General features: G+C 37.3%; 1 protein-coding gene across 15 annotated transcripts in view; it reads right to left on the reverse strand.

The window, feature by feature from the left end:
* The window catches only part of PARD3 (par-3 family cell polarity regulator), a 459681-nt gene that overhangs the window by 181151 nt on the left and 261035 nt on the right, over positions 1–17495 (reverse strand). For 11 of the 15 annotated variants that reach the window (XM_027686797.1, XM_027686796.1, XM_027686798.1 and 8 more), the window contains 3 exons: positions 14887–15026; positions 13315–13443; positions 9461–9499 (listed from right to left, as the gene is read on the reverse strand). In XM_027686797.1, coding sequence (XP_027542598.1) covers positions 9461–9499; positions 13315–13443; positions 14887–15026 — 308 coding nt within the window. The remainder of the gene's footprint in view (positions 1–9460; positions 9500–13314; positions 13444–14886; positions 15027–17495) is intronic. The other 4 variants (XM_027686807.1, XM_027686795.1, XM_027686808.1 and 1 more) reach the window with 1 other exon arrangement.

A 17495-nucleotide genomic window follows, 5' to 3' on the forward strand; every position in this document is an offset into this window, starting at 1 on the left:
AGCAAGCTTGCTTCACCACCATACCTGTGTCTGCAATTTTAGGGACACGAAAAATCTGTGTATCATCTCTCAGTATCATATGCTTGAATGTAGATTTTAAAAAGAGAAAGCAATAGAAGGAACAAAAGTGAACATGATTTTCAAGAAAAACCCAACCATTAACATTCAAGAACTATGGATATGGAAGTACCAACTCTAACATTTGCACCACACCACGGTATCAAAGAAGGTCTTATTATAAATGATATATTGAACACAGCTTTATACATACAAACCTTGGAACAGGACCACACATTGATAAGGAACCTCCAAACATGTCAAAAAGGAGCCATTCACAGAGAAATGAGCAGGAAGATTTTAGCCTGCTACCAAAATATTTTGAACCGAAGTTGTAAAAACAAAAACAAAAAACAACCAAAACCAACTAAACAAAAACAAACAACAACAAAAAACCCAAACCAAAACAAAAAAGCAAACAACAACCAAAACCTCAGAATGACCAAATCCTTTGTTCCCCAAAGCCCTTTAGAGTACAGAAACATTTTACATACTGTGACTCTCCTCAATCAATTTAATAACAGCTATTATAAAAAAGTAAAATTTGTACTGAAATTGTGTTGAAAATTAAGTATTTAAGTGTAACAAATCACAGACATTCCTTAATACACCCATGAGACAGCAAAAAAAATGCCCAAAAATCAAAAATGCAGCATTAAAAAATTTCAGCTGAGAACACAATCACTTCCTAATTGCAATAGCTTCCATTTGATCTTGATATTCTCTAAATTAACAGCCTCACTATGTCAATCAAACACCTCAACACTATTTTCATGATTAGTTGATCTGTGGGAGAAATTTATTCCTTCATATACTTTGACAGGCCAGCAGTAAACATGCAAGCAAAATTATGTACTGTGAACCCTGAACAACAAAATTCAACTCCCTTAAGATTTTTCACACACTATGTCCAAAACAATTAACAGCAGAACAGTATTCTGTTCAGACAGAAGCTGCTGAGAAAAAGGTCATCTGAAATTACTTCAGCTAGATGAATGAAGTTGCTCAAGTATGTAATCTGTATGAAAAATTTGATTGGTGATAAAATATGTAGGTGACTTTTTTTTGCTTCAAATTAATGTTTAGCATCAACTTATGCTAAACGACATTCAAGATAAGTTTTTCACCTTTTAAATACAACATAAATATATTGTAAATTTAAAGATAAACTTCCTGACTAGCCCAAACTTATGGCAGTGTTTTGATATACACAGAGATTATAAAAAGCCATAAGATAAACACAGAGGGAATTGTTTTTCTCTTCTACACAATATTGGTTTCTGATCTGATCATAAAATCTTATTTAATTTTATAAACAACATTAAAATAGACTTTGACAGTAAGAGTGCCATAAGTTTTCTCATTATGCTAGTAATAGCATCTCCTCTCTATCCTTTTATTTTTTACATACTATTGCTTAGGACTTCTTCCCTTTACAGGACCTCATCAGGGTTCAGCTGGTGAGTAAGCAGCACGAGATGGGTGAAAACAGAAACTGAACAGCAAAGAAAACCCTCCACCCACCTAACGGGGAGAACAATTTTCAATCAAGCCAGGACAAGCTTCTGAAGTGACTCGCTGCAGATACAAATCCAGCTACATTCTCTCCAGTGAAGTTCATTCTCTTGCAAGCTTAGACATGCTGCCTCAGCGGCTATTCAGTCACAGAAACTTGTCTGCATGTTACTTTGTGATTATGTATAGAGACAAGCGTTCCTGTTTCCTTTCACAGAAGCAATCAATAAAGCTGTGCATCTCCACTCTTAAAGGATAACCTATATTTCCAAGTTAATGAAAACATGTACGAGAAAACTTTTACAGGGCTCTTGTAGGCACATGTATATGCATGTGCATATACAAGCACACCCATATATATAGCACAGTGATGACACTCGCGATAAATTATGTAACTATAGCACAAACACTAACACCTCCAACAATCACACTGACCATTCAATTCACCTGCCTCAAATCCTGTTGTGTCCAGCCTTCTAACATTACAGTCCTGTTAGCCTCTGTTTAACTATTATTTTGTTAACCTATCAACCTTTTGCCTCTAAAATGTGTCTTCTCTCTTTAGAATTCATCCAGATGGAAAATCTGAAATTCTTGAAAGATGAGTTTGAAGTCCCAAGGATGTAAGAGTTCATCAGGTCTGGCAAGTGTAGGCTGTAAAACCACAGGAAACTGTAAAATCCGAGGTTTAGTCATTTGCTTCCAATAATGAGGCACTCAAGATATTTTCAGTATTCAGAAGATTTTAATACAGATCCATTATTTTCTTCTTTCTCATAAGGTACCCACAATACTAAGAAATCATAAGTCCTATACACTGGGAAATGAATAAAATTTGTCTCAGTATTATTATAACAAAATAGAATGATGCATGATTTACTCAAGAGAGGAGATTTCACTTAGCTATTGTGCAAAGACATTCTTGACATCAGAGATGACTCAAATTGTTTTGTCCTTCAACTTAGGATGGTGACACTGCTGTCATACCAGGCCACCTTCTAAACTGAGATACACAAAAAGATGATGATTCATTTTATCCTATACCATCACATATACAAAAGTAGAACATATGCAATGAACAGCTCTAAAGAACCAAAACAGCTTCCCTGGTCACCAACTGTTTGTTGGGGGGGGGGGGAGATGTTTAATACTTAAAAAAATGTAATGTATTACTGCTGGAGGGACTGAAAACAGAGCAATGTACGTGGCCTGAAATCCATCTTTATAATGTCAGTTCAGGCTCCTCCTTGGGAAGAATAACTGGTGTATCCTGCCATGGGTAGGTATTAAAGATAACTATAACTAGAGCAACTCAATCAGATTTAAAGCTGGACCTGTGGCAGAGAAAAGCCTGCCAACTGATCCAATAATGGCAGGCACTCTCCAATCCAGTTTCCCCTTGAAATACAAGACCTTTTATTGTGTTTTGGTTTGGTTTTTTGTTGGGGTTTGTTTGTTTGTTTCTTTTTAAAATAAAACCATCATGTGTTGCATTACAGGTTATGAGGACCTGAAGTGTCTACTTATGGCCCTATAAAATGATATTAGGGCATAAGACAACTAAACAACTAGAATTCTTATGCTTGCTTTCTTTTTCTAACTCTTCCTAGATTAAGTATTTTAATATCTCCCACATGTTAGATAAACATTAATGAATCTTACTTGCACGTATACAGAGACTCGTTACTCATATTAGCCAAGTTAATCTGTCACATCTGGCAAAGACAGCACTCATTCAAATCAAACAGCACACGCTAAATATCAAAAACTACATCTGAATTCTGAGATTTTATGGGAAATGTGGTCTGCTTTAATCTTAATCCTATCAAGAAAATTTTTGTTGTATATTATATGTGGATTAACTTTGGTACATATTTATAGGCAGAAATGCTAGCTCATGAAAGTACTGTAAAACAGGCCCATTGCATTTCCTATTATGTCCATTTTAAGGATTTAATTTAATATCAAAAAAGATATTCCACACTCAAAAATGTCTTCAGTTTAAAGGCTTTGATGGATTAAAATATGATTTAGGAAAAAAAAAATGTTTTTCCAAAGCACAAAAACTCTAGCATATGATTTTCATTTAGTATGGAAATCAAAGCTCTGCAAAAACCCATGTTTAAGTACATCCACATGTTTGTTATTTATCTCTATAACAAGTCCATTGCTTTTCTATGCTAACATTACTCTCCCTAATGCCAACACTGAGATCTGGGCTGTCATAGAAACTGGTTTAAGCAGATGAGATTTTACATTTCAAAAACTGATCAGACCACTAAAAATATTCTGTTGGTTCTGTACCTCAGGACTTCATGCAGGTACTAGTCCGCTGAAGTTACCATAATGATTGTACTTTATTCAGGCCAACATACCTTGTTCCAAACTGTTGTTCCTACTCAAACTTTCTGCTTCTATTGTATGTTCTGAAACAAAAATATGTGATTGTAATGCTAACCCCGTTTCTTTACAAGTTGCTTCGTCTAGAGAAGTGGAAACCAAGGGATTAGATACACAGCAGGTGTCTGCTCCACCAAAGAAGCCTATAAAGCTACAGCTCTCTGCACTATCCCTTCTTCAAGAAAAAGTTCAATGCCCAACACACTAATGACACAGCTCCCTAAAAATCTTTATACTTCTTTCACTGGCCTATTGGATTTACAAGACCTGAAAGACTAAATAAGGAGATAGAGAGTGTCTGGGAAAGCCAGACAGAATAAACAAGTTGAAAGAGAAATAATGCTTCTGTAGAAATCCATGGCAAGAAACACATTCCACATGAAGCATATGGGGTGCTCAGACGGATCTGTGTCTTACTCGTACTTTCACACAACCGTGGCAAACCATTTAATCTCACTATTTTCCCTGGATTTAATATCAAGGAAAAATCAACACCAAGAGTCTGAAGCCAATGACGCAGTAAAACAAGCTTTGCACCAAATCAACAAGTTTGTACACACCAGTGTGACTTCTGGATGACTCTGCAACGGTGGCACTGAGGCAACTCCCTGCCACAGAACCCAGTGGAGGGACACGTTGTCTTCTACAAAGTTGGCAATTGGCCAGCAAGTGCTACTACCAATGCCAGTGTTGAGAAATCTGCCAAAGTTGCTCCATGGTGCTGCATGAAGCCAGCTTAAGTGTAAATCACCTGCAGGTGACAGTCAACACTATGAGCCCGAGGGTCAATTCCAAGCACATCATTACACAGAAGTTTATGTGGATCTCACTGAACATTCCAGGAAACTCAGACTGGTCAAAAAGCATTCATGAGCACTATCACTCAACTGTTGTATTAATTATTTAGTAGGAATTAATGTCTCATCTCTACTCATTAATGCACCAGAACATGTTATTCAATACTAGAGTATCTCCTACGGTAAAAGACTGAAACCACAACAGTAGCCTGCAGAAAATCACACATTCAGTACCTATTTCTTTCAAATGACCAGTGATTTGTTTCTTATGTCACAATTTTATCAAAAATATTATCTGAAACTACTCAAAATAGCACTAAAATAGCACTTTTAAAACATTGCAATCACCCTTGTGCCTCACACCGTTAGAGGATAAAAAGGTACAAAAATATATCTGCAGTATTCCTAAACACTGTGGAGGAAAAACAGCATCCGCTTAAACATCAGTCAAATATATCCTCTTTCAGTAAAATCATTCTGTACCTAATGATAGCAGCATGTCTGCTGGTGGGTCTGATATTAGTCAATGTATAATCCTGGCTCCAGTTTTAGACATTTGGATCACCTCTTGCAGCAATGGAAATTGATAAAGCTTTTAACTGTTTTTCAAAGCTGGTTGTGTGTGAAGGAAGAGTTGCATCAACCGAATGAAATAAAGCTGCTATAAAAGTTGAAATTCTATGTAAGTGCTAAATAGAAAATTATGGAAACTTAACTTATAGCTTTTGAAAAATATATATGGATACATCTCCAGTGATTAGGTATCTTGAAGTAATACAAACAGCTTTTAGAAAGTAAAAGACAAACACGCGCACTCAGAACACCACCCTCTTAAAGCTCAACACTGACTGTGGTTTTTTCCCCAAGAATTTTCTATTGCATTAATCAATACAAATCATGTATTTCTAGGCATTTGTGAATATTATCTCTCATATTCATAACACGAAAAGTTGCAAACAAAATAACTACGCATTAGTGCTTACAAAATGCCTCTGACCAGTATCACCCCATTCCTATAGGTAATGAATTCTTGCACGAAAACGTGTAGCTAGCTAATTTACTCAGAATCACACATAAAGTATATGGTAAGAACAGCAATTGGATCTGAAAAGACATGGTAATCAAAATGAAATTTAGATAATAACAGGAGTATCAAATGTTCAAGTTCAGAAGAAAATAAAAAGTAATCCCATTTGCAATTTTTATCAGGGCTGCTAAACATTTATACGTTGTTCCAATACACCAACCACTCTTGTTATGTCACTGTTACGAATCCTGCACTCACTAAAATACATAACATTCTGCTCACTTACAGCAACTTGACAGAAAAACAAATGAGAACAGAAAACTGAAGCTTTCTCATGCTGCAGAGAGCAAAAATCATGAAATGAAATCCTGAATCCTAACTTTGAATTGCCTTTTATCAATAGACAACACTCCCTAGAAAACACTTATATGATAATTATTATTTTTCTAGCATTCTGCTTACAGGAAAGTTAACTTGCTGGTTCTGAATTCAGAAAACAAACAGTGAATGACAATTGTAAAAGCAAAATATTACTGAAACATTATTACTTTCAAAGAGTATCAGGAAAAATTAATTGGCAGATGTTTTACATAGCATAATTAACAGTTCATTTCAATGCACTGTAACCAGATTAAGATAATTATGCTTAGAAACAGAAATGTAATAATGATAAATTACTAGTTTTCATATTACGGTCAATTTCCTACATTCCAAATAATCACCACATTTAGAAATAGGTGCATCTGTTCCATGCTGTCATCAGCTATACAAATGGTACAAACTCATGGCTGGGTGAAACAATCTTTCAACCAAGATACGGGAGATTTCCTTGCTTCATAAGTAAACAGCATGCCAGCTCTGTTTATAAGCAAAATAGAAGGCAAAACCAGGAGTCCTGTTTTTACCAGGGCACAGTTACTGATTAGAAGCTGAAGATGCTGGAAAGCTTGAATTCTGTGAGTCAAGCAAATTACAAAATCTCCTCATATGGAAGTTCAAGACTGAGAATATAAGAATCTGTATTCTGTGATGGCATACAAAATATGAAGTTACATGCTTTCTGTGTGGGTTGTAAGAAGTAACTCTGTCAAGGATTTCAGGTCACAAATCAAGAAAAAAAGTCATCTTCAAGGTTTTCATTTATTACATCTATGAGGACTAACTACTGCATCCTAGTGCCACAATATTAATGTAAACCATTTCAAAGTAACAGTTACATGAAGGTAACTCCTGAGTGTTAAGAATTTCTTGATAAATTAGGCTTGATATTTTGAGATTTTATATCAGGCCTTCCACTTTCAAGGTTGGGGTTTTTTTCTTTTTCTTTTTTAATTTCAAAGGTGCACTTTTCTTCTATTTCTGCACTAAGATATAAACAACAAAAAACCCTCACAACCGTTTTGTCTTTAAATTAAAAACAGACTTGCATTTCACCTTTCTCATTTCTGTAGCTTCACTGCTTTCATCAGGCTTTTTTGTTGAGGTTTTTTTTTGCTTTGCTTTCTACTATCAAGTCCTTGACACTTGGAGACTAAAACCTCACAACTAACAGCACAAAGATCAGAGCAGGCACAGAAATAGAAATTGCAAGATTAGAAATCTCAAAGACCTGAAAAGTAGACAGAGGAGAAATAAATAGGTATTGAGGCAGAACCAAGGAGAATAAAGGAAAGCAATGAAAAATACTTTCAAAAATAATAATAAAAAATGTGTAACTGTATTATTAATGTATAGCTGAGGAGAATTAGTTTTGTAGAACTGGATTATCACAGTTATCCAAAGCAAAGGAGATTGGAAGAAAGGAGGTAAGTGTAAAAGCATTGTGAATTATAAATATCCACTGACACCTTTCACATTTAGTCCATTTTTTATTCCCACACAGGAGTAGGCAATATAAAGAGACCTAGTTTTCCTACTATCAATCATTGTTGTTCTGAGCCTTCAAATAAATAACAAAAGAATCCCAACACCTAATGAATGAAAAACACAAGACATTAGGCAATTTTTTTTTATATAGTGACCAGGTTGCTAGCTTCATTCCCTCAGTAACCACATATGTTTTCCAACTAGTTTCCATATTTCCAAGGCTTGCCAAGGTTTTCTGGCTGTTTTCTTCAGAAATTCCTAGCTACTCATACACTATCTGTCCCTCTTGCATAATCTCCTGGTTAACAAGCAATTTCTACCTCACATCTAAAGAGAACAAATGAGAAATACCTATTTTCTTTTGGTCTTTCCTTGAATGGATCAGGGTGTTGGTTCCAAGAACGCCAGAGAAAGGGTTTCACCATGGAATTTGCTCCAAAACATTAACTTTGCAAGAGATAAGCAACTGATTTCTATAAACACCTTGTAGGAAATCTGCCTTATCTTAATGAGTTTTTGGGGCAGAATTTCAACTCCTAAACCCAGGACAATTTTATAAGGCTGCACCCACACATTATTCTCAATGGTATTCAATTACAGCTAGAAATACTATACTGGGCTTTGATCTTTGATCTCCCTTTATATCAGCGGTACGTGGTACGAAACCACGAAGATAAAAACATACTGTACTCTAATGAGATGCACTAAAAAGATACTGCAAGGCATGTCTAAAACAATGATATGCCCATGTTTCACAGAGGCCTTATGCAGATGACTTTCACACTAGAAGGATAAAAGTGAATATTGCTACGTTCAACCCAAATGCCCATTTTAACAGTTACATTCCACTGGCCTGAAAAATAATACTATCAGCCAATGTACCCTTGATTGTTTCACTGAGATGGCTCTTACATCTATTCACTTAGTCCTAACTTTCTTTTTATCGCAGACACCATCTCACCATTGCAGCTAAGGCATTCTGAAGCAACTGGACAAGCTCTTTCTGGTTTTCCACAGCTTAAATAATTCCAAATCCCCAAATGTACTCTCTCAATTTCTCCATAATCTAATTTCTTATTTAATTTTTAAATGGGTACCTAACTGAATGGAGCTTCTTGAAGTACATTTTTAATTAAAATACAGTGCAACTTTAAGGTAATATATTATAGTTATATCCTCTGTTAGTATTTAATAAAATAAACCTTTTATTTTAGAAAAACTTGTTATATGTATTAGTATATTGTGTATTGGACTGATCCTGTTCCACTGACTACAGTGAGGTATACAAACAGTATACAACCTCAATATAAAGCCTCACTGACACATCACATACAGACCAGTTTCAGCCTTCACAAGGTTGAAGTTGATACTATTTCCCTATAGTTTCTTAAAAATAACTAACACTGGTTTGCTATGAGGATACAATTAAAACTTAAACCCTAGTTGCCTAATTTCTGTGTTTGTATATCATATTTCAGTCATATAATCATGATTAAAACAATTAGTTTCAATATGTAACCCAAACTAACAGTCTACTCTTATTTAACTTTAGGTCTTTGGCTGTGTATAAAAGATGTAATTTCAAATAGCACTTGAAAGTATGTAACAACTGAATTGTATATAATTATTAAACAGTATTTGAAATTACATTAAAAAATGCATTTAAAATTTAAAGCTACAGAGAGCCATCTACAGTATATAATGTGAAAGAAGGATCTATAAAACTTTGATGGAGAAGTGCCATATCAAGTTAAAAACATTTGGGAGTCTTCCAATATGGAAAAGACAAAGCTCTTACCGTTTCCTTTGGAATTTGTGACTGGCTTTGTTCTGCATTCTAAAGGAAGTAAAAAAAATAAATAAGAACACGACTACATATGACATATACTATCTATCATCATGGGGATAAACAAAGAGCTCTAATTCTGATGTGAAGTGGTAATGAAAAAATGAAGGGTGTTTGTCACAACCCTGACTGAAAATTTTCTAAACAAGCACTAAAAGAGAGGTGAGCAAAAATAACTCCAGTGATCTTGTGGTACTGCACCTGACTTTATTTGGTTATGGGGGAGGTGACTATCTGGCCAAGGAAGAACCATGACTGTTTGCACCATTTTCTGGCTGAGGGAATGTTCTCATTCAGGGATGTTCTCCCCTGGCCTTTCCCTTCTGCTTCGAAGTTTTCAATGAATGACCTCGGTAGTTCAGACGAACCCTTCCAAATATTTTAAATGAGTACCTATTTTTTAAAACATCCATTCTCATTTTAGCAAGGGATTCCCCTTTTGAGCATGTTTGGATGAACCAGAACTACAGCGCTGGATATCCCAGTACAGGAGGGTTCTTTCAGTTCACCGGAGATGGGACACTCCTGTACTTTGCATTCCTCACCTGTGTCTCAGGGCACCTAAGGCAGACACACGTCACTGGAAAATGCAACCCCTAAACAATTCTGGAAACACACGTAAGGAACTATGGCTCTTCCAAGACCATACTTAAACCCATATGAACACTTGGGAGACACCTTGCTGCTGGCTGGCTGATCACTTTTGGGCTAACCAGCTATTTGTTTCCATTCAGCTGGGAAAGAATGAAATGCTGGGGCTTACTTGACATTTTTGCTTTAGGCTGTTTTGAAGGAGATTCAAATGATAAAGCACAAAAATGTAGTGGCTAAGCAGTAACACAAACATCCAGTTAGCTTCAACCTGAAGCCAACAACCAGTAAGGAAAAAATTATGAAGGAGACAACTACCAGAATCATGTAAAGGACATATATGTACCAAGGGGCATATTAACTTGTAGGATACTGGAGATTAACTCTGTCAGCTACTCTGTTGACACTGAGAATATAGCTCTAAAGCTAAATAACCCAAGCCAATCCTTCAGATTATTCCCATAGTCAGTAGCAGCTCTAAGAAAAGGCTTCACAAGTTACATGAGGTAACCACAGTGCTACAGGAGCTTTATTTAACCAGAGTAATCTTCACCCCTTTCACGAAAGGAGGGAGCAGGGAAGGAATATTTTTAAGAGACAATGTGCCTCTACCTCACATTAACTTGGACAAGTCCTAATAGATTACCTATCTGGCATTAGGTAACTGTGGAAGCAATAAAAATGTCTGGTATTCTGGTGAAACACAATCATTCTTCCAGACCTTACTGGTTAGAAAAATTGACTTCTGCCAATTTGATGTTATTCCCTGCTTCCACATTTTACTCACTTTTACCATGATCTGCTGCACTGGGTAATCACATGCACATACTCCCTGACCTGATCACACAGGCTACAAAGATTCCATAATAACCTAAATGGGTTCAACTTAACAATCACATAAGTTTTAGCTACAACTACACATTTTTGTAGGTCTCTTTCAGACAATAACAGCAACATACATCAAAGACATTAAACTCCACAACTTTCCTAAGTTTATTATCTTCATTTTACTCAAAAAGAAACCCAAAGATACTTAACTTGTTTTCAAAAGTCATTCAACAAGCCATAACTCAAAACATAAAATCTAAACATCTCTTTTATTGGGATTACTATCTGTACAAATGTTGGTAAATATAAAATGGTTTTAATATTGAGCACTCCTCAGCAAGCAACAGCAAGTCCTGCCCTTTTTGAGATGGATAACATCAAATAACACGATTTTATACATATGATTTCTGAGACATATCTCATTTAGTTACTATTTAAAGCACACAAATGTAGAATATATGATAAAAATAGGGGAAGGATGCAAAGACAAATTGTTCCTAGGTGGCCAAAGAAGGTTTGCATGTGAAAAAGATGAACTGACATGACTTCAGATCATTTCCCTCCCTATTTCAATATTAATTTTTTTTTTTTTCATAAAGCTAGTAAAACTCCATGAGAGGAGCTGGTTGAAAAGATTTCTTTTATTTTTTCTTTTAGGATCATTTCTTACCAGAGAATAAAGAACAGCCCTTATGATGACTTTTAGTTCAACACCTTCCCCAGCAATTCTGCTCCCACTCTTTGACAGCAGCCAGCAGTGCATGCCTAAGAGTCCTTCATGTCAGAATGCAAACAAACAAATCCTTATGGAACAGAGGATCATCACAGGCATGTACTGTCAGATCCTCACAATATCATTTGTTCAACTGGAGCTACAGAAAAACACACCTGTTCTGATCGGATCTCTGATTACATAGCACAAAACCCACCTACTACCTGACACAGCCATGACTGCCTTCCTTATGCTGGTCTTTGCCAAAATATTTGAGGGAATATTGCCCGAGCTGCAGCAGGGAGGCTACTGAGGTTGAACTCATTTAAAGGGGCTGATTTGCTGTTATTTTAAAACTACTTCTAGTATTGCCATTAAATCTCTGCATTACTCACATCATATCTTTGTTTACAATTATTTAAACAAAATCCTGTGTCAAAATATGCATTAAAACTTCCTCATTTTACCATAGAAATAATATACACAAAATTAAGACATTTTCTTACTTCTAAGTTTATTTAGAAATCTCAAAAAGCATTTTCATTCACCTTTATGTAAGATAGTAATACTGTGAAAATTACAGCATAGGAACTTATAAACAGATGGCTTTCACTGTTCCAGTGATAAGTAGGGCATAATAGGATCTCAAACTGTTTATTTCTCTTCAGCTTTCATTTCAGCACTTGAAGTCATGTTCCAAGAACGTTAAGGTAAAAGTGAGGTTCATTTGCGACCTTCCCTGCCACTTTGACTTCTTAGGTTTAATAGTAGTTTTGAAAAGTAAAAGGCTAATGTTAAACGTCTTAAAATGGCCAAACGAAAATTCATTCTCTTTGCATTCAAAATAAAACAAATCCAATAGAAAAAATGAAGCAATTAATTCATCATACTTATATTTGTCTATCTTCTCACAATAATGCAGCTAAATAAGTTATTTTTAGAGCTGTATATAACTACAATAATACAAATAATAAATAAGTTCAGCAGTTTAATTGAGTACAGAACAAAGTAAAACTGCTACATTTACAGTCTATCTTTTCATAACAGAAATTATCTTGAATAATTATCAGAGAAATATCTGTATACACTATGCAAGTGGAGCAGGGACAGTATGAAACATCGTTTTATTTCCATTTAATGTAAATTTCTCAGAGACATCTTCTGAATTGCCCCGCTAAATTAATAACTGCAGGGTTTCCATTCCACAGAGATTGCATTTATATTCAAAAAAGGCTACTATTTCTTATATCTGGGATATTTGGATAGAAAAGTATTTACATATCCTGTTTTGGTATAATATATGCTCTAAAACATATTAGTGAGCAGGTAGTGGGAAAAATGGCAGGCTTTCAAACATAGATTTGTCCTTATGAAAGATAAGAAATAATCTACTTGTCTGCATGCATCCAAATAAAGTCTATGCAATAGCTTCTTCTATAAACATTTTGACTCAAAATAAAGCTCTCACTTATACAGTACCAAAAATACTTAATTCCAATAGCAGATCTTGAAGAAAATATAAAACATGCATGTAAAATATTCTAAATAAAACAAAATAGCTTTTTTTCTTTTTCTTATATTCAGTGCTGGCCAGGGATGTTTACTAGCAGGTGACAAGATCAAATCATTTGCTCATACTCATCTAAATCTCTTAGCTGCTCTCTATTTTACGCACCAGTTCCCTTGGATGGAATGTTTCTTCCTGTCGAAAAATCAAAAGGCCAACTGTCCCTCCCATCTTGGTACTTCGCAGCAAGGACACAACTTCTTCTTGAGTTTTGCCTGTTAAATCAACTCCATTTACCTGTGACAAAAAAAAACAAAGTGAGAAACTCCAAACCAGGAAAACCAGCAGAAATTAATAGCAATAAGTCATGTGAATCATAAGGGACAGTATTAAAAAACCCTCACTGGAGGAACCTGCTTATTAGCTCACATTATAGCTTTTACTTAACAGAACTAATTAAATGCTCATCCTTCCCATACAAATACAAATAACAAGCCAGACAGCTATACTTCACTCCTTTTCAGCAACAACAGTATAGTCCAGTGTACTCTAAGGCCAACTAATCCCACCTACCAGTATTTCTTACAAGAATTTATGCATAAAAATCTTTCTAAAACTGGTCCTGTTTCCATGTCTTGGTGTTATACCTACCTTCCAATACATCTTGCACAATGAATTGTGACAACAGTAGAAAGTAATTTTTTCCCCCAAATAACTTTGGGGTAGTTACTCTTTATCTTGCCTCTGCTCAGCAGTCCAACCCCTTGGCCTCCTCATGCCACTTATCAGGACAGACAGGTATGAGATACACGCAGAATTTCCCACCGTATGAGCTAACATAAGTACGGGAGAAGCCAGAGAAAGACCAAGTAATCTCAGGCTTGCCTGTTCAGAAACATTCTGAAAATGAAGGCAAATCAACTAACGCTGCTAAGCAAGGGATCATCGTGCTCAGGAGTCAGCAAACCATCTTTTTCCTTCCCCTTGTAAGAGATCATAGCTCACACTGTTGAGATGCCATAGCTGTCATCTTAAATGCTTCTCAGTCCCCTTCTACCCAAGTCATCTGGGTTACCTTGAATTACAGTAATTACAGAGGGCTATCCTCCAGCAACAATTCAAGCTGACTTGGCCAATTTTGCAGTAAAGTGAAGTTAGGGCACTGAGAGGCAGTTACAGGCTCAGCAGTCCCTCCAGTGTCATTTGGCTTAGGGACAGTAATGAAGAGCTGTGGGTGGTAACATCTTATATCACTCCAGCTAGATTTGCAGAAAGATCTCTGCGGTGCACCTATCTAAGAGAAATTTCGTTCCCTTGAGGACATCCTTCCTTCAGGAGGGAAGTGGCCTTGATTCTCTTCAGGACTGCCCTCCTCTTACATCCCTTTAGTTAATTCACTAAAGCTTTTCAGGGTATTGCCTTCCATACTTGACAACATCTTCGATAATTTCTGGTCTGTCACTCCATGCTGATTTAATTCTACTTACTAGGTAACAATCACTTTGCTTTGATTAGTTCCTAAGCAGCAATGCAAGACTATGACACTATATTCAATTAGGACATGTAAACTCATGTTTTTATAGTATGTCTGGGTCCAGTTCTTTAAATGGTTATGTACTGAAAATGCCCAGCAACTTGATCTCTTACCTAAAAACTATAAAGCCAAAAAAAAAAGCCTTTAGAAGTGAAGCAGTGTGTGGGCACATGCCAAAACACAAACAACATGTAACATTTCCTTACCTCAATTAATCGGTCTCCAGCTTTTAGTCTCCCATCTTGAATAGCTGCACCTCTCGGAAGGATGTTTTTCACATAAATTGGAGCAGAGCCACCAATTGGGACATCTCTTGAAGTAATGCTAAATCCCAAGCCTTCTGTACCTGCATAAGGAATGTACACTGCTAGTTAAAATGCACATTTTATATTACATATTATTTTTACTGAGTAGAATGTATGTATACCTCACTGATGCAATCCATGAAAATACATATAAGATGTAAGAATTACTGCATGACAAAAAAAGAAAACAAAAGGCATCTATAAGAAGGCTATAACTGAGGCACTGAGTCTGGGCACAGGTGGCTCAGCAGGCCCTCCCTGCAACTTGCTGTTTTGATGATTTCCAAGTCATTGCCATATTTTCGACTTTCTATTTCAGATGAGCTAAGTGACAAGGAATCAGAACAAAGCATATCTGATACCCTATCACTGTCTTCCCTCTTGTCAATCTGGATCTCATCAATGATCCTTTCTTTCCCTTTTGCAGCACTTTCAACAGTGACAGTCAGCCAATGCTGCTGGCCATGGGGCTTTGTCAGCTCACTTATGGGCACTGGCAGGTGACAGAACTGGAGCTCAGTGGTCTCATTTCTTCTGCTCTGAGGGATCTCGGGCTATTTTCTTTCAACAGCTCCTCTGCCCCAGGGCTTCACCCTGGCTCTTGCTGGGTTCCACCCTACTGTCTGTTCTGCAGGCAGGGAGCAAACCAGGCTGCCACTTCTGCTGAGATGTCCTGCTGTACATCCAGGTGACTGACTATACTTGGCTAAGACAGACTGAAGCAAAACATAGACATTTAAGATGACCTGGAGAAATTCAGAGAGGGTGTTGTCAATATGGCAAATGAGACATATTTAAGAGAAATTATGCCCACAACTGGTTATTGACGGGTACCACCAGCTCCAGAATTCACAAGCTGAGAGGGCAAACAGAAGCCTTTCCTACTATGCAGAAAGCTCATTTGTGATCCTCTCTTCGATACAATCTGTCCAGTGTTATCAACAACCCCTGAAACTATAGGTTGAAGACTGTCACTCTCCCTGCCTCCCCAACATTACAGATCAAGTCTATTCAGGACACTTCATCTAGCATGAAACCAGATGGCCATTCAACAGAGAGCACCCAACAGAGTGGCAGCACCTACAACTTCCATTGGAAACATGTAAGGGGCTAACGTGTTTAAGAAGGGCAAAAAAACAACTGCACAACAGCAGCCAGAGAGAGGAGTGAGAGAAAGAGCTCTGCAGATCCCAGTAGCAGTGCAGAAGGAGGGGGAGGAGGTGGTCCAGGTACCAGAGCAGAGATTTCCCTGAAGCCCATGGTGAAGACCATGGTGAAGCAGGTTGTCCCCCTGCAGCCCATGGAGCTCCACAGTGCAGCAGAAATCCACCTGCAGCCTGTGGAGGACCCCACACACCAGAGTAGGGAGATGCCTGAAGGAGCCTGTGACCTGTTGGAAGGCCAGCCTGGAGGAGGCTCCTGGCAGGAATTGTGGCCCCATGGAGAGGAGCCCATGCTGGAACATGGTTTGCTGGTGAGACCTGTGACCCCGTGGGGGACCCATACTGGAGGATCCTATTCCTGAAGGACTGCACCCCACGGAAGGAAGGGACCCACACTGGAACAGTTCTTGAAGAACTGCAGCCTGTGGGAAGGACCCATGTTGGAGACATTGGTGGAGGACTGTCTCCTGGGGGAAGGACCCCACCTTGGAGCAGTGGAAGATTGTGAGGAGTCCTCCCTGTGAGGACAAAGGATTGGTAGAGACAATGTGTGATGAACTGACTGCAACCCCCATTCTCCATCCCCCTGTGCCTCTGGGGAGAGAAGGTAGAGAATTCATGGGAAGAAGGGAGGGGTGGAGGGAAGGTGTTTTAAAATTTGGTTTTATCTCACTACCCTACTATGATTTTATTGGCAATCAATTAAATTTCCCCAGGTGAAGTCTGTTTTGCCTGTGACAGTAACTGGTGAGTGATCTTCCCTGTTCTTATCTTAAATCACAAGATTTTTGCTATGTTTTCCCTCCCTTGTCCAGCTGAGGATGGTGAGTGATAGAGCTGCTTGGTAGGCACCTGGTGTCCATCCAGGGTCAACTCACTGCAATGTTAAAGCCTGAACTGATTTCTGTCTTACTGCTCCCCATGTTCATTTGTTAAGTCTACTTTTTTATTGAGCAGATTAATATTCACACATGAAAAGAAAACAGGAGTCAAATATAGTCACCACTAGTCTACCTACAGGTTTCTGAAATCTGCACAATTATATTTGATTTAAGTTTAGTCTCTTCATGGTTAGGCTTCACAAACAAAGATTTAGGAAGGCTCTATCCACATTTGTTACAAGCACGCTGGTGGCTAATGAGGCCAATTTAAAGTTTAGTACAGTATGTTTTATTATCAAAATGGTAATCATGTTAAGAAGTAAACTGAGACAGGCGACAGGGCTGGGCGTGATACAATCTTTTAAAATTTTCATCTTGAACATAACTAAGTACTCCTGTATACACAGTAAGGGCATGTAGTTCTTATTGTTCAGGAAATTTGGATCAATTCCTCTAGACTAACTAT

The sequence above is a fragment of the Neopelma chrysocephalum genome, unplaced genomic scaffold, assembly GCF_003984885.1.
Source record: "Neopelma chrysocephalum unplaced genomic scaffold, ASM398488v2 Primary Assembly neopelma1_72, whole genome shotgun sequence".
NCBI lineage: Eukaryota > Metazoa > Chordata > Aves > Passeriformes > Pipridae > Neopelma > Neopelma chrysocephalum.